Source organism: Anopheles darlingi, chromosome 2 (genome assembly GCF_943734745.1).
Source record: "Anopheles darlingi chromosome 2, idAnoDarlMG_H_01, whole genome shotgun sequence".
In the NCBI taxonomy this organism is placed as follows: domain Eukaryota; kingdom Metazoa; phylum Arthropoda; class Insecta; order Diptera; family Culicidae; genus Anopheles; species Anopheles darlingi.
Window position 1 is genome coordinate 39,514,221 of NC_064874.1, and position 20,459 is coordinate 39,534,679.

At 47.2% G+C, this 20,459-nt stretch overlaps 1 protein-coding gene across 2 annotated transcripts in view; it reads left to right on the forward strand.

The window, feature by feature from the left end:
* Positions 1-3,352: 3,352 nt before the first annotated feature.
* LOC125952263 (dopamine receptor 1) overlaps positions 3,353-20,459 on the forward strand; it is an 88,940-nt gene continuing 71,833 nt past the window's right edge. Inside the window, exons 1-2 of one of the 2 annotated variants that reach the window (XM_049681628.1) lie at positions 3,353-3,548; positions 5,785-6,406. In XM_049681628.1, coding sequence (XP_049537585.1) covers positions 6,350-6,406 — 57 coding nt within the window. In that variant the 5' untranslated portion in view covers positions 3,353-3,548; positions 5,785-6,349. Of the gene's footprint in view, positions 3,549-5,413; positions 6,407-20,459 lie in introns of those variants that run through there. The other variant, XM_049681627.1, reaches the window with a different exon arrangement.

Below are 20,459 nucleotides of genomic sequence, written 5' to 3' on the forward strand. Positions count from 1 at the left end.
TTAATGTAAAAACTATTAATCGACTCAGTACAGCTAATACCGCGCACATCGTTCGAGAGGAAGTAGGTACTGCGCTCGCGGAACGGCCTTATTATCGGTGTCGTGTAGTACGTTTTCAGACGGAAAATTTCACGAAATTCTCCCGAACACTGTTGCACTTTCCAGGTGTTGATATCGTTAAAGTCGATTCGTTCACAAATCGAATCAGCTGCACCCACTAGCTGCACCACGCACGCAACTATCACTACTAACGTCGCCAACAATGGGGCACCCCACCGTCGCACTAGTGTCGCGTATGGTTCCATATTGCGTTTAAAAAAAAACATACGTTTGCGCAACCTACGCATCTACCTCCACTGGTCACGGGTAGGTCGGTTCGAATGTCCACGCATGTACTGACTGTTTCACGGACAAGGCGGATCCACGGCCATCAACCACGAGACAGACCAGTACCGCGGACGCCGGTCTCCACCGAAACATCGTCGAGTGCCGATATGTACGATTGAAGATCAAAAATGTCAGATAAAATGGTCAAATACGCTGCCGGCATACCTTGTGCAGGTGACCACGGTAGACCCGAGGCTCTGATAAAGTTCTTGAGTGCTCACCGAAAAAACGTACAAAACGACGTGTGAGGATGTTTTCCGCAGAAGAGAAAGGGAGTTCAGAATACAAAAGTGTCTATCAGTTACGGGGATTGCTTGCAAGTCACGATGACGACGATGATAATGATGATTAGTTGCTTCGCTTTCGCCTTTTGTGAAATAGAATATATCAGAGCACTGGTGAACTATTTCCTAGTCATTTTTTCACGATTTGATCGTCGAGTTTATGGGATAACAGCTTAAGGTTATAATGAGCAACCTTTTCTCCTATGGTCCTATTCGTACACTCCATGAGTCAACATTTCATTTGACGTTTAGTGCAGGCACCATGAACATTGCTGGCTAAAATAGCAGATAGATTAGCATAACATAATATTTTTTTTTATTTATCGAAGGACGGGTATGTTAATAAATAACAGAAAATTGGGATAGGACATTAGCAACATAATATGGAATACCCAGCCAAATCAATGAGCATTGTGTTTGTCTTAGCTACAACATTTCGAACCAAATTGTGATGCTGATATCACGAATTGATATATTATTATTCTTATTTGTACAATTCTGACAAGCGCAAAATTCTTATTATTTACGAATTTTACTAACGTGCAATCTGCATGGTCCATAGCTGACTACGATTCCGTCTTACCATTCTTATGCTCATCGGTAATGATGGCGATTTGTATGGTTTGGAACAGATTTAAATGTTTCTGCCAGCAGTTCCATCGTACCAGTTCTGGTATTTGTGCAATTGTAATGCTAAATCACTGAACGTGAATGTTGCAAGCCCGGGATATCGACTGTTCTCACTGTACCATGAACCGATGTTCGCTTTGGCGTTCAATGTCAGCTGAATACAAATACCTCAAAGGACCAACGTACCGTAGCGTGTAACAGCCAGACCTTCTTACAGCTACGGCACTTCGGTCCGTGAATCTACGGTGACAACGGAAGGTGCGAGCGGACGAATCCCATCATAGAGTGTATATGTAACTTCACCCAGCATCGCTAGTGATGAAACGTTTAACATCTGTTTCGCTCACGCGAAATGAAGTCGAGTGGTGTGGCGACTGCGGGGAGTAAGGAAGGGAGTAAGATACAATGCAGTGCATGTTGATGTACGTTCAACAAAAATGTGACATGTACCGGGGATGGTAGTTCGTATCTCGTAAACAATGCAAACGAAATCACTCGATCAACCCGGGCACGAAACCGTGAGGACCGTGAGGGTCGGGTCGGGTATCGGGTAAGGATGTTCTGAAGCGTTCGAGCAACAGCCGTAACACGCTACGCTCCGGATCCTGCGAAGGGATACGATAAATTATGCCTAATGCGCTGGAGCAGCACGACTAATGAACGTGCCGGCTACGAAAGCATTGATTAAGGATGTACTGGTTTGGGGCGAGCGAACGCTCCCCACACCACTAAACGGTGCTGCTTAACACGGTGACACCGGTGACGAAACGAGAGTGCACGGGAGTGCACATTAATGGGGTTGCCAGCTGTCGTCGTGGCAGGGTAGGTCGTGACAAAATGGATGACTTCGTTGTTTACTTAAATACACACAAAACGGGAGACTATTTTAAAGCTGTTTGCGTAAGGTGACTTGTTGAAGCTTAATGAAGCGTGCTGGTTGATGTTTCACTTTAGTCACGTGAGTACAGCGAAATCTTCATTTATCGAGCGTAATGTATGTAAGGATGATGTAATGGACTCTAATCAACGCGTTCGCAGAGTTTTCTGTTACATATGACTTTGTTCTAAGCCGATTCAATCTATCTGTCTAGCATTTTGTTCGTCAATTCGTGCTTTGAATACAAAAACAGGGCTCTATAACATTTACTACTCATTGTTCAGATTATAAGAATCAATATATGGTGGTAGTTTCCATTTTGTAATGCTCCCATTATGAGATTTTTGGCCTTAGCTTTTCGCGAAACTATAGAGAATTGACAGTTCATCTGTTTTGATAATTAAATGTTCGGTCTTTTGGAAAAGATCTTCTGTAAAAGAAATCTGTAAAATTCTTTTAAAGTGAGCAATTAACGGCGATAGTAAGCAGCTAAACGGGTAAGCAGCACCGTTTAGTGGTGTGTTGAATTGAACAGATACTCTCTCAGTTTTGTCATCTAAAGTGTTATCAGACGAAGAAAACTGTTGATGATTATTCTGATTTTCCACCGTTTTAGTATCGTTCTAAGTTCGTAGCTAAGAAAACGGGAATCAGGTTCAAAACTGATTGAAAACCCATAAGGAACAATCGACAGCTCTATCTCTAGAAATATGTGTAGCACTACGGTATATTTTTCGCCAATTTATTATAATCTGAACAAGAACATTTTGTTCGCCACCTTGAACAAAACAGGACTTTATAACATTTACTAGAGATACATTCTCGAGTTTGTGAGAATTTCCAAAAACCGACAAATCACTCCACAAATCCCTTTCAATACCCCGTGGCGCACACATTTACTGAAGGTTACTAAGCATGTCGATCTACTATACACGGCCTTTGCATTCACTTACTACGAGTCCTGCTCCTGCTGTTTATCCGGACACTCACCAGCGCGTTCATTCGGTTCATCCGAAAGGACACCGATGTAACGGTGGTTGGCAACGGATGGTACCGTTGGCTCCATCCGTGGCCAAAAGGAAAGCATACGAACCCACGGGTCCACGAAGCTAGCAATCATCCTGCCATCCTGCCCGATGGTGCAACCAGATCGCCAGTTAGCGGTGGGCTTTCAGGCAACGACGATGTTGCCGACAGTAAGTTGCCGTGACCGTGGTGCGCACATCCTTTACTGGCGCCAACCGCCGTTGTACTACCGTTGGAGCGCATCATCCTTCCGCCACGCTGACTAACTAGCTCCTGGCAGTCTAGTGTAATCTCGTGCTGACCAGTTTGTGGTGGTGGTGGTGGTTCTGAGCTGATCTGAGAAGGTATGTCGTCGCGAACTTCGTCCTCAGCATTCGCGGCCAACAATGGTTGGCGCTCTAGAATCCGCGGGATTAAGCCATAAAAGCAAGTGTCACGATTCGCAGAAGCCCTGCCCTGGGCATGACGCGTGAAAAGCGGTGGCATTAGCACAGAACAAGCCAAACCGGAAGTGGTGCGCCCAGCGTGCGTATGGCCGCTCCGTTGGACAACAGTGAGAAACGTTTCGACCGTTGCGAGTGTTGCGGCGGAACGGTGGGGGCCAGTGACGAGTGTGAACTTTGGCGCGGCATGTGTGTGTGTGCCGGTGTGTGTGAGAGTGTTTGGGGAGCTGCGATTGTAATCTCGCCGCGTTGCCTTTGAATAAAAGATGAGACGCTGTTGCGTGTGTCCACGCGTGTCGGTATGCCGTGGTAGTCGATCCCGCCCCTTTGGCCCCCCATCCATTAGTCCCAACCCCAACCCAGCATGTGCAGCGTGTGATGGATGATGATGCTCGGCCTGGACGGGGCAGCACGCTCCATTGTGCTGGCAGTGGCAGCAATTTGGCGGGAACCGGATCGCTGGATCGCTAGTACCAAGCATCGCTTGCCAAGCGCGAATCGATCGATTCACACGGATGGAAAATTAGATCTAGAAAAATACTCTTCCACAAACTAAGCACCAGCTGTAAGCACCGTTTGGCAATCCACGCCCCCGGGTCCGGAGTGTACCAGGTGCGCCAGTTGCAAGTGTTTGATGCCACCAAACGGTAGGCAAGCAGCAACTCGGGCACAGGATTCGTCTTTGGACAGGTTGCAACAGCGTTAAAAAGTGATAAACCGACCACGAGTGCATGTGTGTGTCTCTGTGTGTGTAGAAGATGGAGAGCTACAAATAATAAAACCCCAAAAAACAAAGGATACTGTTACATACACGGGGTTCGGAAAAAGTTTCTCCTTTGCTGCCCATTAAACTCCAAAATATGACGTTAATGTGTCAGCTTTCGGGACAAAGTTTGGTGCGAACAACTTGGATGGCGGTTACTTGGATGTTTAAATGAATTATCGTATCTCCTCTCGAACTCGAACGTCTTGGGTCTAAGTTTGGTGAAGCAAATCCGTGTTACACGTGCATTCCAATGACGGCTACACGGTGACCGACACGCAAGGGACTAGGAGTGAGCCAAGGAGTAGCAGCAGCATTCCAAAAAGCGCGCCGGAAGGAAGGGCTAACGAACTTGCAGCAGCAGCAGCACTCGCTTCAGCGTCGCGCTAACAAACAAGAATACGTTCAAACTCCGTTGCTATCCATGCTCTCCCTAAAGCGTTTTCCACCATCACCGAAAACGACCGTGTGCTTAGTGTGTATGTGCGTAGTGTTTGTTGGCGGATCCGTTAACAGACACACGCACATACACACACACACACACACACACACACATACTCGCCTAAGGGGGTCGTCATCGTCATCGTGCAACTAGCGCGAAGGAGTTTAAGTGATTTCCATAAGAAAAGCATCACAAAAAAAAAAACCAAAGAAACCAAAAGTCCTCCTCTGTCCAACTCCCCTTTCGCCGTGTCGCGCCCGAGAAAGGGTTTGCTATGGCGTGTCTGTTAGTGGGTGGTGGGGGTTGGTGATGGTGGTGAGTTTAAAACTTTGAAAAACTTGAACCGCTCGCCCTTTCCCCGACCACGCGGCGATTCCATCGCAGGAGGAGTCATCACAATCGGTTTCATCCGCTTGTGTATCCCGCTTATCGTGGTTCAGCCAGCCAGCCAACCAACCAACCAGCCTGCAGCACCAGCCTTGGTCGAGAAGGGAAACTGATGGAATACATCATCTGCAGGAACATGGGTAGCAGCAGCAGCAGCAGCATCCATCGCAACAACCAGCCGGATTGAAAGCGCTCAACGCCGGAAGGCAAATTTGGAACGTTCGACGTTCGTGAAGTGGTAGTGAAGGTGATGGTGATGGTGGTGATGGTGGTGGTGGCGGTGCTCAGGCGTTAGAGCCCGGGGATCATCAGGTCTAGCCGCAACGACAACAACAACAACAACAACAACAACAACAGCAAAACCAACGACAACACAAGAAAACCTTCGTCAGCGATGATCCCGGTGGTAGCGTTGCTGAGCGATGTAGTGATGATGTTTACTCGGCCATGGCCAACTGCTATTTGTATTATGATAAAAGAAATCGTTCAATCCTTGGTGTGCATCCGAAGCATCATGGCCAATACGATCGCCATTGCCATTGCAGGGAAGTCATGTTTGGGTAGCAAAAATTGACAAAATAAAAAAAAACACCATCAAGCTAGCATACTTGGCAATTGAATTCACAGCTTTACTTCGGTGATGTCGTTACGTATAGCGAGTGAGTGAGCGCGGATACCATCGATCCTGGTGAAACAAAATGGTTGCCATCCGCCATTGTGAAGTGTTTGGTGCTAGTGATTTGATAGGGAAATGCCAAACGGGCGAAGCGAGAAGGGAGGTGAACGAGTGAAATGTTGTGTGTGTGTGATATTTTGGGAAATTGAGGAAAACAGATATTTAACGCTACCGGAAGGAAGGCCGATTCCGTTCGAATAGGCGCCCTGCGACGTTCTCCTTTTTCCCGTCCCGTCCCCGGTCTCGATATGTGCTTGGAATGCTGGTGGATGTGAGTGTACGGCAGCGAAACTAGTCCGCTGCTTCATTGTGTGTTGCGGTTTTGCCACGTGGCACACCGCACGGCTCCAGATCGTACATCGCAACAGCACCGACGCGGTACCGAGGCGGAAGTCATCATCTCTACGTCGGTTCCAAGCCACTTCCTAACCAGGATGGACATCGACATCATCGACATCCGGACGCTGGGCTATCTGTCCAGCACGAGCACGGTATGGTTCGATCGGTGGTGGATCTCCCTTTCTCTATCCCTCTTTCTCTTTCTCTTTTTCCCCTCTCTCTCTATCGTCTATGGCCGCCACCTCCTCTAGTGGAGTTTTTTTTGGACAGAAATGGATGGATTTTATTTTTGGTATTCCACGAATGAATCGACCACCAATCGAACTGAAAATGGTCGAGCACGGGAGGTTCTTTGCACGCGAGTACGCCCGTGGTACTCGCTGGCTATTGATTAATATTTGGAAACTTGTGTTTGGAGGTGTAATTGGAGTGCTGGAAGTGGGATTCTTTTAAAAATGCATGAAATCGCATCATACGGTACCGGGGGGGAGGGCATTGTAAGCGGGGCACATGGAAACTCGCTCGCATATTGGGAAGGTGCCTGGAATCCGTCCATTTGTAAAGCTCAACGTTTTTCCGAACCGCGGGAATGCATTGTAAACCGCATTTTACAATGCTCTATCGGATTTGGTGTTTTTAAATCCCCTTAACTACCATGTTTCGGCGGGACAAAAGCTTATCTCGAAGGATAATAGCACCTCTGGTATGCTGGTACGCGTCCTTGCACATTTCGAATCAATGAAAACGAATTAAATTTCACCAAACAAAGATACAGATATATTAATGGTATCTACACTGTTAACCATTTTTTAAAGTTTATATTCCCCTTAGCCAAAGCATAATCTGGCCTTGTAATGTAAAAGATGTGTATTTTTTTAAATTTATACGTGGCATTCTTTCTCATAGTGTATCAGTCCTTACCAGTCCAATGTCTTGTTTTGTCAATTGTATTGCTGAACCCTTTAATCTGTATCAATTATTTGAACCATAATCTTATAATATTTCTTCATTATTAATAACCAAAATAGTTAAGGAAACATTTAGTTTTGTATCTGTTGATATTGAAACGAACTAAACGTATAACGTAGCATAACATTGAGAAATGGCTTTCATTTCGAATTATGCAATCGAAATCAGCTGACGATGGCGTAAACCATTGTAACACATGATCTGCGGTATCCTTGCTGTTTAACAAACCACAAAACGACATCAAAAGTTGACGCATATTGGACCACGGTGGGCGCCACAATCGCTTTAATTTTTAAGAACAAACCGTACGTTTAACAATCGCTTTATTAAAGTAATCAATGTCTAAGTGATATCAGCTTTGCTTATAACTTGCATATGCCAGAGGTATGTACTACTGTGTCCAAAAAGTAAGGTGACACGGTGTGCAAATTGCCCGCATAAAAGGATATCTTCAGTTTTGTATTTTTTATAGGTTTTCAACACTGTTATTGATAACCATGGCAAATTTCACGTCAAAATATTCACTAGTGTTTGAGATACTTACTTTTTTGTGAACTGCTAAAAGTGCATTCTTCGTTTTTCTCCATGTCGTAAATTTTTAAGCCAAGGATTTGCATTCTAAATATTTTTTCTGCTGCAAATATACCAATGCGAATGGTACAGAATGCCTTTAGTGACGATTCTAAGTCAATAAAAATTATTTACAGTTGGTGGAAAGATTTCCAGGAGGGTCGGGAACGTTTGGAAGAGAAAGAACGCTCTAGACGACCACCAACGACAATCGATGCAGCTCACGTCCAAAAAATCAAAGATTTGGTGTTGAAAAACCGTCGATAAACAACAAGAGACTTTGCTGATGATATTGGCATATCAAACATATCCGCTAATTACATTTGAAAGGATGTTTTTCATCTCAAGCGCGTCAGCGCTCGATCACGATAATGCACCATCTCACACTTTGTTGGATTTTTGTGACTTTTTTGCCAAAATTTTCACTCATATCGTTCCAATAAAACCGTATGCGGCTGATTTGGTTACATTTGGCTTCTGGCTATTAGACAAGCCCAAAATTTCGTTCCGGGGACACTGTTTCGACACGATAGAGCAGATTCAAGCCGCTGCGAAAAAGGCACCGAAGGCCATTCCTAAAGTCATTTTTTTCACGTGTTTCTAAAACTGGAAAATTCGTCGGCATAAGTGCATTGTGTCTAGAAGGGATTAGTTTGATGGCAAAAAATTGATTTGGAAGAAAAATTAAGGAACTTTCAAAATACATCCAATGTCACCTTACTTTTTGGACACAGTAGTATGTAAAATGTAAAGTTGAAGTAAAATTACCACCGATTAATCACAAAACAACATCTTCACGTCCATTTGAGTTCTGGTGAACTCAATTAAAATGCTGAATGCCACTTGTACTGTTATCACTTTCCCCAACCTTAACAGCGCAGCTCATTGCCACAAGACACAAGACGGAAGCTTATTATGCCAAGACATCCGATAAAACAGTGGCACAAAAGAGACGAAGATCCCGTCCTTCAAAACCGCGCGCCAAAGCATCAAAGGCGTTCTGAGTAACGATTATAATCACTTCTCACCTCACCTTAATTGTGCCACCCATAATCAGTGCTCTCCGTTGGCCATTATTTATGCAGCAAACTCAAGAAAGAAGAAGCTCTCGTTATCCGGCAATCGGGCTACCAACCAACCAACCAACTGGTGTGCCATCTCGTTGGTGCTTGGACCACGTGCTCAACGTGGCAAACGTCCTGCGGAGCGCCACCTTTTTACTGTTGCAGCAGTTTAGCAACAGGAACAACAGGTGCGAATGGTCAGGCGAGTGGCCAGGCGAGTGGGGAATGTAATGAATTATCATTAATTAAACCGAGCACAGGGAGATGTAACACTGCACTTTGGTTGGAGTAAATTTGCTTATCAGTTCGTTCATAAATCGTGCTCAGATTGTGAGAATTCACGCTTCCATCCTCTCCTCTAGACGCACTGGCGTCGGGCGGCGGCGACAACTTCCTTCACTCCGGCAGGACGAGATAACATCGAACGATTTCACACTGAACGACTGAACGCCTAATTCTTCTTCGGGGCCAGTGCCTTCTACTGTCCGATATGCAAACATTCGTGCCACATTCCGCCACGGGGTGGCTGTGAGAGGCTGGAGAATTTTAGTCACTTTCCCTTTCCGCAGACGGAAAGTGCCGAGCGCTGTTGGGAGCGGAAATTTATCTTCATCATCTCTGACATCAATGAGGGGTCATAATTTTTATTTCCGCGGCCGCACGAACACGAGGTGCGCCCACACCCACCCAGTAGTCGGCCCAGCGGTCCATTAGCTCGCTTTCTTCGGGTCTTCGGGACCACTGCGGCGAGTCTGCGGCGAGTCTGCGGCGTGTTTTTTTTTGCGGGCTTGCGGTTGTGCGTGACATCGGCACGCCACGGAGAAGGTCATTAAAACACGTGCGCTTCGCTTCGTTTTATGGCCACAACACACCGTGCGTCCACCACATGCAACAGGAGGGGATCCCCGGGGGGAGGTCTACTAGAGAGTCGACGGGCGAGTAGATCTCTTTTAATTTTCCATTCCCGGTTCCCCGGTAATCCGCACAAAGGATCAAACGGGTCTTCGAGGGTCTTTACTGTCCATCTCTATCTGGTCTATTTGTTCGTCCAGCGACCATCGGGCTTAGTTTTATTGAACTTTTTAATTGCTTTCCTGAGCTTTCAACCAATCCCCTGAGCTTCATTGGATGAACTGTGACCTCGCATTTGTGGACTAACAACTAACTGACGTTTGCTCGGACCATACCGATCGGCATTTTAAAACGATTCCGGGAATTGGTTGACATCCAACAAAAAAAAAGCCATTCGATACCGCCACTTCCCCGCCCTTTTGGGGGTTTGCGAAGTGGCGGAGGAAATGACACTCGAGCATTGCACTCGAATGATATACGGCCAATCGGTGAAAATCGGCGACCGAACGCTCGGGAAGGTTCATTGGAGATGGGTTCGAAATTTAAATCCATTTGTCACTCCGGGCCCGGGGCCAATCGTCGTGGGGTCGCGATCTAATTTGCCAACATATTGGATGTCAATCGTTCGGCGACATGAGATCCCTCGCGGTGATTCCCGCGTGACAAGAGGGTCGCGAACAGGTGGCCACAGATCACCGACCGAGAGAAAGGGAGAGAGAAAGATAAAGAGAGAGAGAAAGCATGAAAAAGGGTCACCAGGCCACGGGGGGTGGACAAATTGTTTCCATTCGTGCAAAATAAATGACATTTTACTCGAGCAAAAGGTGAAGCGGCGCCTCGGTAAAGCGACCATTTATCATCATGAAGGGGGGGTTGCACCACTTCGGCGTATCGGTGGCGTAATGAAGTAGAGCAGCAGCAGCAGCACTGGCCGTGGTCGCGGCCACACGCGTACAGGGGTTCGCGAGCCTCAACTGCACGCGAACCCGTTGGTATGTTCCAAGTTCCGTTCCAAGTATATAATGTATTGGCTCATGTTTTGACCTTGAAAAGTGCCAGCGCAGAACTTCTTCTTCTTCTTCGTGATGTTTTGCGTCATATCCACTTCCGCCAAAGGAAGTAACTGATGCTACTACCTCGGCCTTGCGAGAACCGAGGTCGAGCAGCATTTGGCAATGCGCCCAAGGCAAGACGGTATAGCCAGCTCGGAGGCCATAAATTTCCCATTTCCCAACTGGCTGGCTGGCTGGTTGGTATGTTTCATTCATGTTCCGCGGATTGCACCAACTTTTGTCGAGAGGACAACGGGTAACGACAACGAGTTCGGAGGTGCTGGTACGCGACTTCTCAATCAATCAACTCACTACTTGCCGCGGAACGTACAGCGCGAGAAAAGTTTTAAGACCTCTGAACCTCCTTTTTGTGTTGGGGCCTTTCGTTTCTTTCTTGGCTGTCGACCGAAAGTGGGTCAACACATTTCGGTCCCTGCAACCGAGGCTGGGTTTTTGGTGCCCATAATGCCAAAAACCCGCATGCCGACCCTTACCGGTTGCCGTACGCGGTTCAGCACAACAAAAAGGTTACCTCTCAACCGAATTGACGTTTAATTTCCGTCTAATTGAAGGGTCGCGTTTGGTTTGCGGGGTTGCACGGATCGGATCGGATCACAGCGCACGACTCCCGCTCCTCATCGGTCATCGGAAACTTACCATCGATTATCCGCACTCCCGACGCGTACAGCGCAGCAATCCCGTTATGGTCCGTGATCGCTGCACGGGGAGGAGCTTTAATGCTCCTGCTTCTCTTCAGCATCCAGCACCTCCGCTGCTGCTGCTGCTGCTGCTGCCTGACCGTCAAATTGTCCGGCAGAATTGCGTGGAAAGCGTCGAAAGGCCAGCGCCGTAGCGAGCATCGCACGCTGGAATGGAATTGGGGAACGAGTCGATTGATAAATAATAAAAAACGACAGTAATGACTTTTCGGTTCCGGTGCGCCCTGATGTGTGTTTACTTGTGGTAGAGTGGTGGGGCAGGATAGGGAAGGGAAACAGGAAGAGGTTGGAGCTGCTAGAGCCGATGATGGTCGATGTAATGCTTCCGGCCAACGTTCATTCCCCTCCGTACCGATGAGCGCTGTGATGGAGGCTCCGCGGCGCAAAAACGAATCATCAATCAGTGTACCGATATCTGTACGTGTATGTGTGCACGTATGTTGGTGTGAGTTGTTGGAATGAAACGAACTGTTTCACAATAATGCGCGTTCGCTGCCACCGATTGGTACCGATGGTAAAGGGCTCCCGGGCGATGGCACGAACTTATCTATGTCGTCGTCGTTGTCGTTGTTGTCGTTGTCGTTGTTGGTGTTTGTAGACACATCGGAACCATTCCCGGGCGAGAATACATTGCTATCTCCCAGGGCGCAATGGTGAGGTTGTAAAGAAATTAAACTGCGCCACGAGGAGGAAACAAGGGAGGAAGTAGAAGCAGCAGCCCGACGCAGCATCACCAGAAGCAGAGGAGGAGCTGGTGACGGAATGAAGATTAATGGATAAATGATTCCGTATTAATTCGTCTGCAAAGATTGGCATGTTAACCGTGAAATGAAATATTAGCAATACGCGGACGTCATGAAGCAGCCCGTTGGTGGGTCGATGTAATTGTCGTGAAATGCGGAAGTATCGGCACCGTGGACCTGTTTTTTTTTTGGTCCGCAATGAAATGAAATGATCAATATCTGCTCGTGATTGTTGGTGTGTTATTGTGTGTATCGCTGATTGTTTATTAACAAAAGGACAGATCTGTGCAGATCTGTAGTTCTTATCATTGAATGCCAGTTCACATCGATTCTATCGCTCTCGGTATCAGATTCCTGCATACATACGGACAGTGAGTGGTATGATGGCATACAAGTAATGAATGTTCCCGTATGAGAGAGAACTCTTTGGGACTGCTTGCAGATTGTATTTTAGATGAAGTATCCCGGTCTTTTAGAAATGGCTGCTTTGAAATTACCACAATTCTTTTCTATATCAACATTGAAGGGATCCAATTGGAAGTCTAGATAGTTACCGAATAACGTCATCTGAACTTCTGTTACAACGCCTGTGACTCTCTTCGGGTCGAGGTCTCAAAGTTCCGACTTTCTCGTGTCCTAGATCGGGCAGTGCCCTGTCGATCTTTGTCTTTTGACAACAAGAAGTCGCTACATTCTAGGCAATACCATTATACACCCTTTCCAGTTGTAGTCGTCGCGATTCGCTTACACAGGTTGCCACGGGGCTGATGTAATTGCACTTAGACAATTGACAAATGGACAAATTCAAGACACATTCTCATGCTGCTGCTACCCACGTGCTTCGCTTTCGGGCGTGGAATCGGATCTGATATGAGCAGCATGATTTGCGGCATTATCTCGTTCCATCTCTACATGTGTTCATCGTGCGATCTTTGCACGTGGTGCTCGAAGTCGGCAGGAGATCAATGCATAGATTTGAGCTATAATGGTATTTGGAACTTTGTTTGCATTGGTATAATACATAGTGGGTTAATGGAATAGATATTTGCAGGATGGGTTTAGTGAAAAATACAACAAATTACTGCAAAAGATTTATCCAAGTAATCTAAGGTTAACATAATTGCATGCCTTAACCGATGAACCGGTAGCATTGGCTTAAGGGGGGGCTTTGGTTATTTCGGGTCAAAAAAGAGCTTATTTTTGACGATTTTTAGTGAAGAAACCAGTCAACTTTAATTTTTCAAAATAATTTCATATTAAACTACAACTTTTCAAGAATATTTGGTTCTATTTTGGGGAAGATTTGTTCAAAACTACGTACATGGTATCCAATCTAGAAAGGCAAGTTTGCAAAAATGTACTTTTTGCGGTGCCCATCGTAGCCACGTGCCGGGTCATCAGAAATACACAAATGAATATTCTTTTGTTAGATTATAAGTTTATCCAGGTAGCCTCGTCGAGTTTTTATAAAATTTCCTATTTTTCGATTTCTGGCAGATTTTTGAAGTTGAAAAAGTGATGCTTTCTTCGATGTTACCTCAAACAACGAACATAATTAAAAAAATATTAAAAAAAAAAGTATCAACAATTTTTATGAAAACTCGACGCTACTTGGCAAATAGTGTGCAGATTATGTGTTCAAAATTTCAAATCAATCGGTCCAGTAGTTTTTATGCTACGATGGGCACCGAATTTGAAAACGTAGGTTTTGGGAAACGTGAATCAAAGCTCCGAGATGCATTGAGCTTTGTATGAAAGGCGAATTTTAAAAAATCCATATCTTTGTCTGTTTTGCTTCGATTCATCCCAAAATTTTACACAGAACTCTTGAAAGAATAAGCACTCGTTAAAAATTGTAAAAAGTAAATGCTTACAAATAAATAAATACAAATAAAATAAAATACCGAAGCCCCCCTTAACAGATTAAAAGGAATTTGTTTAAGTATGGCCAGTCTGGAAATCGACTGATGTGTTTGTATCAGTATTATAGCCCCGGTAGACCACTCACAAAGAGTGACACATTCCGATGGAATTGAAAACTTCCATGATAGAAACGGAGCAAATCGAATCGACTTTAGTGTATGACCATTTCTGGGGCAAAAATGCATCGTTTAATACAGGAGATGCTTTTATTGAAAACAAAAGCAGAAGGGAAAACATTAATTAAACCAATGAATATTAATTTAAAAAAATGTTCAAATTAAAGGATCAAAATGCTACCAGGAAAGTCAAGCTAAAACAAAATACACAAAACTCAGATGCACAGAAATATGCATCCGATAAATGTGGTTCGCAGAAGATAAAAAAATTCGTCGTGGAGCATGAAACATTCAATTGATTACGAATGGTGCAAACCGTACTGTGTTGCGCATGTCCTGAATTGGTTTTACAAACGCGAGTCCGAATCGTAGATATACCATCCTGGTTCTGGCGACACAGATACCGTTTTGCAATCGCCAACGCAAATGGTATAAAAGTTCGAAGGAATAATAAATTAAATCATTTATTCAACGCTCTACGGGCACCCCACTTCCTAGCCGGTTGAGGGCATGCAAAAAGCATACAATTCCGGTTTCCAAAAGACCAATTAGTATGATCCAGACAGATGCTTCTGCATTATAATGATTTGTCTGTCCTTCCATTTGCTGTACACTTACACTCATCACGCCAGAACGACCGAACGGCAGAAAAGCAACACAAAAACCGTCAACTCTCGAGCATTAGACTTCGGTAAACGATATTCAGGTGCTTTCGAAAGGACGCGCGTGCAAAGAATCGATCCGCACGAGTATCGTATCTTATCCCTCCCCGACCCTTATCCCAGGATATGTTATGTGCTAAGCGTCAGACATCGCCATAATCGGTACAGTAATCGGATTCTGATCTGATCCTTCACTCCAACGGCGAAGGTAACGATTTATACAGACACACACACACATACATAAGGTTCGCCATTGACGAATGCCGTCCTTTTCCAGTGAATACCTTATTACAGGTACGTAGCATTTATGTGCCATGTGCCTGCGCCGTATTAAAGGCGAATCGTACCGTATTCTCCCTTTGCGTTGCGGAAGGAGTATTTCAATTTTCAGAAATACTTTCTCCTGGTGCTCTTCCCGAGGGCGAACCGTGTTATGTTCCGTGTTGTGCTTCGTTGAAATGTTCATGCACCAGTAGTCACCAGACCATCATCAGGCTAATGGCGCTGCGCTTCATGTAAGCGCTCAACTTAGTTGAGTGCAACGAAATCATAAATTTTTTTTCAAACTTAAATCACGGCCAGCGCAAAAAGTTTTTCCAACAACGGCCAACAGTAGCTCCTTTCTGCCCTTGAAGCCAATCCCGAAGCAGGCGAGTGAACTCAGCATAATCCTATCTTCTCGGCATTGGCTCTAAATTTATAATCTTCCCATCATTCCCTCGAGCCCATCGGTGGGTTGGCGAGGACGATGAAACATATTTCCAGTGCCAGCAAGGTCCAGCTGTACCGAAGCCTGAATGGGGACCGAGGTCGACCGAAAAGGGGGATTCTGGGGCACATGAGATAAAGTTTTACCGGGGGCACACTTGTCAGCCGTCAGCCAATGTGTGTGTGTGTGTGCGCCTATGGGGATGGTTATTGCAGCCATCCGCCGCCATCTGTAAGTGAAGTGCATCCCGCGCGGAGCACCGAACGAGTGGTTTTGGGGAGTGAGGGTGGATCCGTGGTAGCGGATTTGTAGCTTTTTCGGGCTTCCTCTTCTTTCCTTTCACCTATTCATATCCCTCTCCTTTCCCTTTTGTTTTGCTGGAGTGAAATCAACAAAAATGGCCAACTTTCCAATCAGATTAGCGGAGAAGCTCGTCCCAATCTCCAACTATCGATCGGTGTGCATCGCTCTCTCTCGCTCTCTCTCTCTCTCTCTCTCTCTCTCTCTCTCTCTCTCTCTCTCTCTCTCTCTCTCTCTCTCCGTGTCTGATTGGTTCCCCAGAGTATCGACATATGCGATAAGGTTTTTTTCCCCCGGATTTTCCCACGCCCATACACTCGACGACGACTCGTCAGCAATCAGCAACAGCAGCAACAGCAGCAGCAGCACTCGAAGGGTTGGAGGATCATACCGTTGGGGTGCGTGGGAATGTCGGTATGTCGGTTCAATTAGTGTAACGTGCTGGAAGTGAGCGGTGAGTGGCCGATGCCGAGCCGATTGCGATTTGCAAACTTTCTCACGCGTTACGCACGCGGCGTTCATTTGTCTCTCTATTCGATGTTTCGATGATTAGCCGCCCGCGGTACCGCGGATTCCACACACACACCCACACACACACGCACGCACGCACGCGCGCTTGTGTTAAGCTCCATGAACACTAGATCGCTTTTTGTATCACACCTCGCGCCTCCACTACCGCAGGGGCGCCAACAAGTCAAGCCAAGAGCTGGAGCCGGCTAGAGATTAGTGAAATTAGTTGCGGTTGGCGGCGTGATTATGAATGCGCCGACTAGTACCGTTGTCGGAACCGAGCGTGTTCGATCAGCAAACAATAATAAAAACAACACGAAAGCAACAATTTTACCAACCACCCCAGCGCCCCGGCCCTGGGGGTCGCTGCATCGGGCATCGAGCAGTAGAGGGCGCGCTCGCGAGTGTCGCGTTTCGTGTTTGCGCATAATTAACGTCGACGGCGATGGTGGGAGTGGCAGAAAGGAGGGGGTGATTAAGAAGAGGTAACAGGAAAGCGACGAAATTGCTTCTAGCATCCTGTTTCTCCCTGGAAACGAAACGAAAAAAAAAAGAGGCAAAGTTGGCCGCGCTTCATGTCGGTTCCAATGAACGGTTTCGATCGCAAAGTTTTATGTTATTATGCTGCGAGGGAGAGAGAGATAGAGTGCATCCTATGCGAATACACATACACGCCAATGATGCCCGCGATGATATTTGGCTTTGTATTCGGTGGTGCGAGTGGCTGAAAAACGGGATTTTAATTAAAAGCTCCCGTGTCCTCCCCGTGGATCACCTGACGCAATTTGGCGTAAGATTGGCTCGTTTGTGCTTTCGGGCCGCATCCTGATGATATCGTTCCGGTGCCGCCTGTGAATCCTGTTTCTGTCAATGTTCTGTTCTCCTCGCCCGGGCCAACGATGGGATGGGCCCGAAAATCCGGAAGCCAAAAGCCATAACGTGCGAGGTAAGTGTTTTTCCATTCACGGAAAGCGGATTAAACGCTCGCTCGGGCGCGCCCCCTTGCTGTCCGGGACTAGGGACCAACGGATTGTGAAATCCTTCTCCAGCTCATGTGTCAAGTGGCGCTTTGGCTGCAAGCATGCTCGCGGTGATGGCGGCCCTCGGCACCCGAAGGGTTGCTGCTGCTGCTGCTGCTGCTGGTGACGACAAAGTTTCGCACTTAACTGTTTAGTCCGGTTAAAGGCGAGAATCGATAAGAGAGCCCGGATCCGGATCGCGGGTCCGGACCTCTCGTCCACGTGCTGTAAGGTCATATGCGTCCCTCAAGTCACCAACCGGACGGACCTGGAAGTGATTGCGATGGCATTAGCGACGCGCACCAAGGACGAACGCAACGACAGACCGCGAGTCCCTTTCTGCAGAGCTGGCTGGCGATACCATGGCCGCCCATGACCATGGCGCGCAAACATTTGCCGAACGTGCGCGATGCTGGCTATTGTTTCGCTTCTTGGTCAGTTGCCAAATATCGGCGGCCTTGACGGCCGCAGGGAATGTGCCTGGAATGTACGCATTCTCATCGGGAACTTCCATGAAGCTCGTGGGCGTTTGGTGGCGTGGGGTTTTCGATGGTCCACCGATGGACCCTGAAGGCCGGCCTTGGTAACACCTCGAAGCACTCAAGGGTACGGTTCGTGGATGCATTCAATCATTCAATTCAATCAGTGGGAGCAGCGGGCGGTTAGCGAGGGTGTCCGCTCTCTAAGCTCTTGTTAGTGGCCCCCGGTAGGTCAACTGGTACTGTTTGAGCGGCCAACCATTCGAACCAAGAATTGCAAATCTGTGTACAGTAGAGACTCATTCGCTGGATGTGCGGTCCATAGCATCCTACTCATAGTGTTGGTTGCCTGCCATGTTCCAAGAATCTGGGTTCGGCTGTTGCTGTTGCGAGACTCGTTTTTCGTTTTGTACCAACCATCGTCCAATCGTGATCAGACTCGACAGTGAAGGTGACAAACCAGCAAATGCAGTGACGTCAGTCATTGAGTAGAAGCAAATGTACGGCTGCTGCTTGCCTTAAAAGCTCATCAAAGCTCACTTCAGCTGCAGATGCTGCCTGGCTCTGGCTCCAGCACCGGCTCCGGCTTGAGCTGATAGTTCTATGCCAAGAACGGTTTTTGGGGGAATCCACCATTCTCGATTGGTGCCGTGTTTGGGAAAGAGATTTTTTAACTCCTCAGACCACGAGAGCACTTCGTGTAATTTCAGACGATTTTAAGGAACCCGAACCGAACCGGCACACAGGGCATGCCAGCACGCTCTCGACAAATCCGGTTTTACAGGGAATGTGCATCTCAATAATCGTAGCCTTCGTCCGGGTCATGTCAGCAAGCCATGTTCGGTCGCTGCGCTGAGTAGTAATGAACGATAGATAAGTCCCTATCGAGGATTACTCCGCCGGACTCGATTGTTGTGTGATTGCATGTAAAATACGGTTCATATTGCTATCCACTGGGCAGGCTGGAAGGCGGGAAGAGCTCTCAACCTCAGACCAGAGGCTTCTGCCTCTGCCACGACTCCTCAAGGCTACGGCATTCCGTTATCTGAATGCCGATGATGGGTGATGGCACAAAATGGAACAGAACGTCGAGAGCGCGCTGGAAGGGTTTCCTGGAAGCGATATAAGAGCCAGAGGGCCATAAGGTTGCCACTCTAGGCCCGAGTACGGAGGCAAGTGGGTTGTCCTATAGTGATGATTGCAGGAATAGTTCAACCTAGGGGTAGGCAAGCGACAGCACAACGGTACAACGGTAAACACCAACAGCAATAGGAAGCTCGAACATTTTCCGCTCGATATGCGACAAAAGGCTCGATGGAGGTGGTGCAAGGTGGTGGTTTCGGGTGCTGCTTTAATAACAGACGACCCCATACCGGACCTTCTGGTATGCGGACCATCCATCTGGAGCTTAGCACTATTAAAATGAATTCCTGTCATCCAAACAAGAAATCACCTGCCATGCCATCATGGCGATACTCCAGTTTGTCTGCATAGATAAACCCTTCTCGTGATGCTTCCTGTCCTTAAGCGGTCCCAAGCGCTCGGTTCTACACTAAACCCTCCCGGAGGATGATCCAGCAAATGGTCAGGAGTGAGAATCGTTTTTATGTTTTCATTTTCATGCTCATCACAACAAGCGAAAACGGATTGACCGGGTTTCTAGGGAAACGGTTTCTACTGCTGCAAAATGTCAGTTATACTGGCTGTGTGTGTATGCCCAGTTCCAGTTTTCCCGTTGCCCCTGGAGCCTGGAGCAAAATGGTACTCGATTCGGTGACAAAAGTACTGACCCAATAATGATAGCAAACGACATTTTTCTTCTCGTATGTCGATTGTGACGCTTGAACGATTGTGACGATGATACAGCGATCGTCCACACTTGGCTGGTGTGTGTGTGTGTGTGTGTGTGTTCGCGTTCGTGTGCTAGCAGCCAATCAACAGCCACTGGAATGCGATGCATGACTGTTTTCGCCCTCGCGTTTCCACCTACCGTCCCCCTCCGGTCCGGTCCTCATATCAATCACCAAAAGCGGACGTAAACGTTGATGGCATTTCCAGGAAACGGTTCGTTCGTCCGTCCGTCCGTCCGTCCGTCTAGCCCCGTTGTGTCCGAGTCCGAGTGTGTTTCTTTGTTCGTCCGTGGCGTCCATTCCTGGTGGCCTTTATCGTACTTTGTCCGAACTTCTTATCCCTCTCAATCTCGGCCTTAAGGGCTGTGGAAGGGCTCCCTCGCTCTCTCGCGTTGAACGACTCCAGATTGTGCCCGCAAAGTGGTGCGTAACGGCGTGCGGTTTGATCGGTGAAGCGTAACGGATTGCAGCACGACAGTACTCCCTTCCCTCCAGGGACTTGCTTATGGATTTCTCCCCGCAGACGCTCTCGGCGGCAATAGCATAACGCACAGCGGCGACGTGGGAGCAACCGACTCCGTTAATCCGACACCTACGGCAGCTTCGGCCTTCACAGCCCTTACTGCCATCTGATGCGCAAATAGTAAAAGAGCTGACCACAGTGGAGC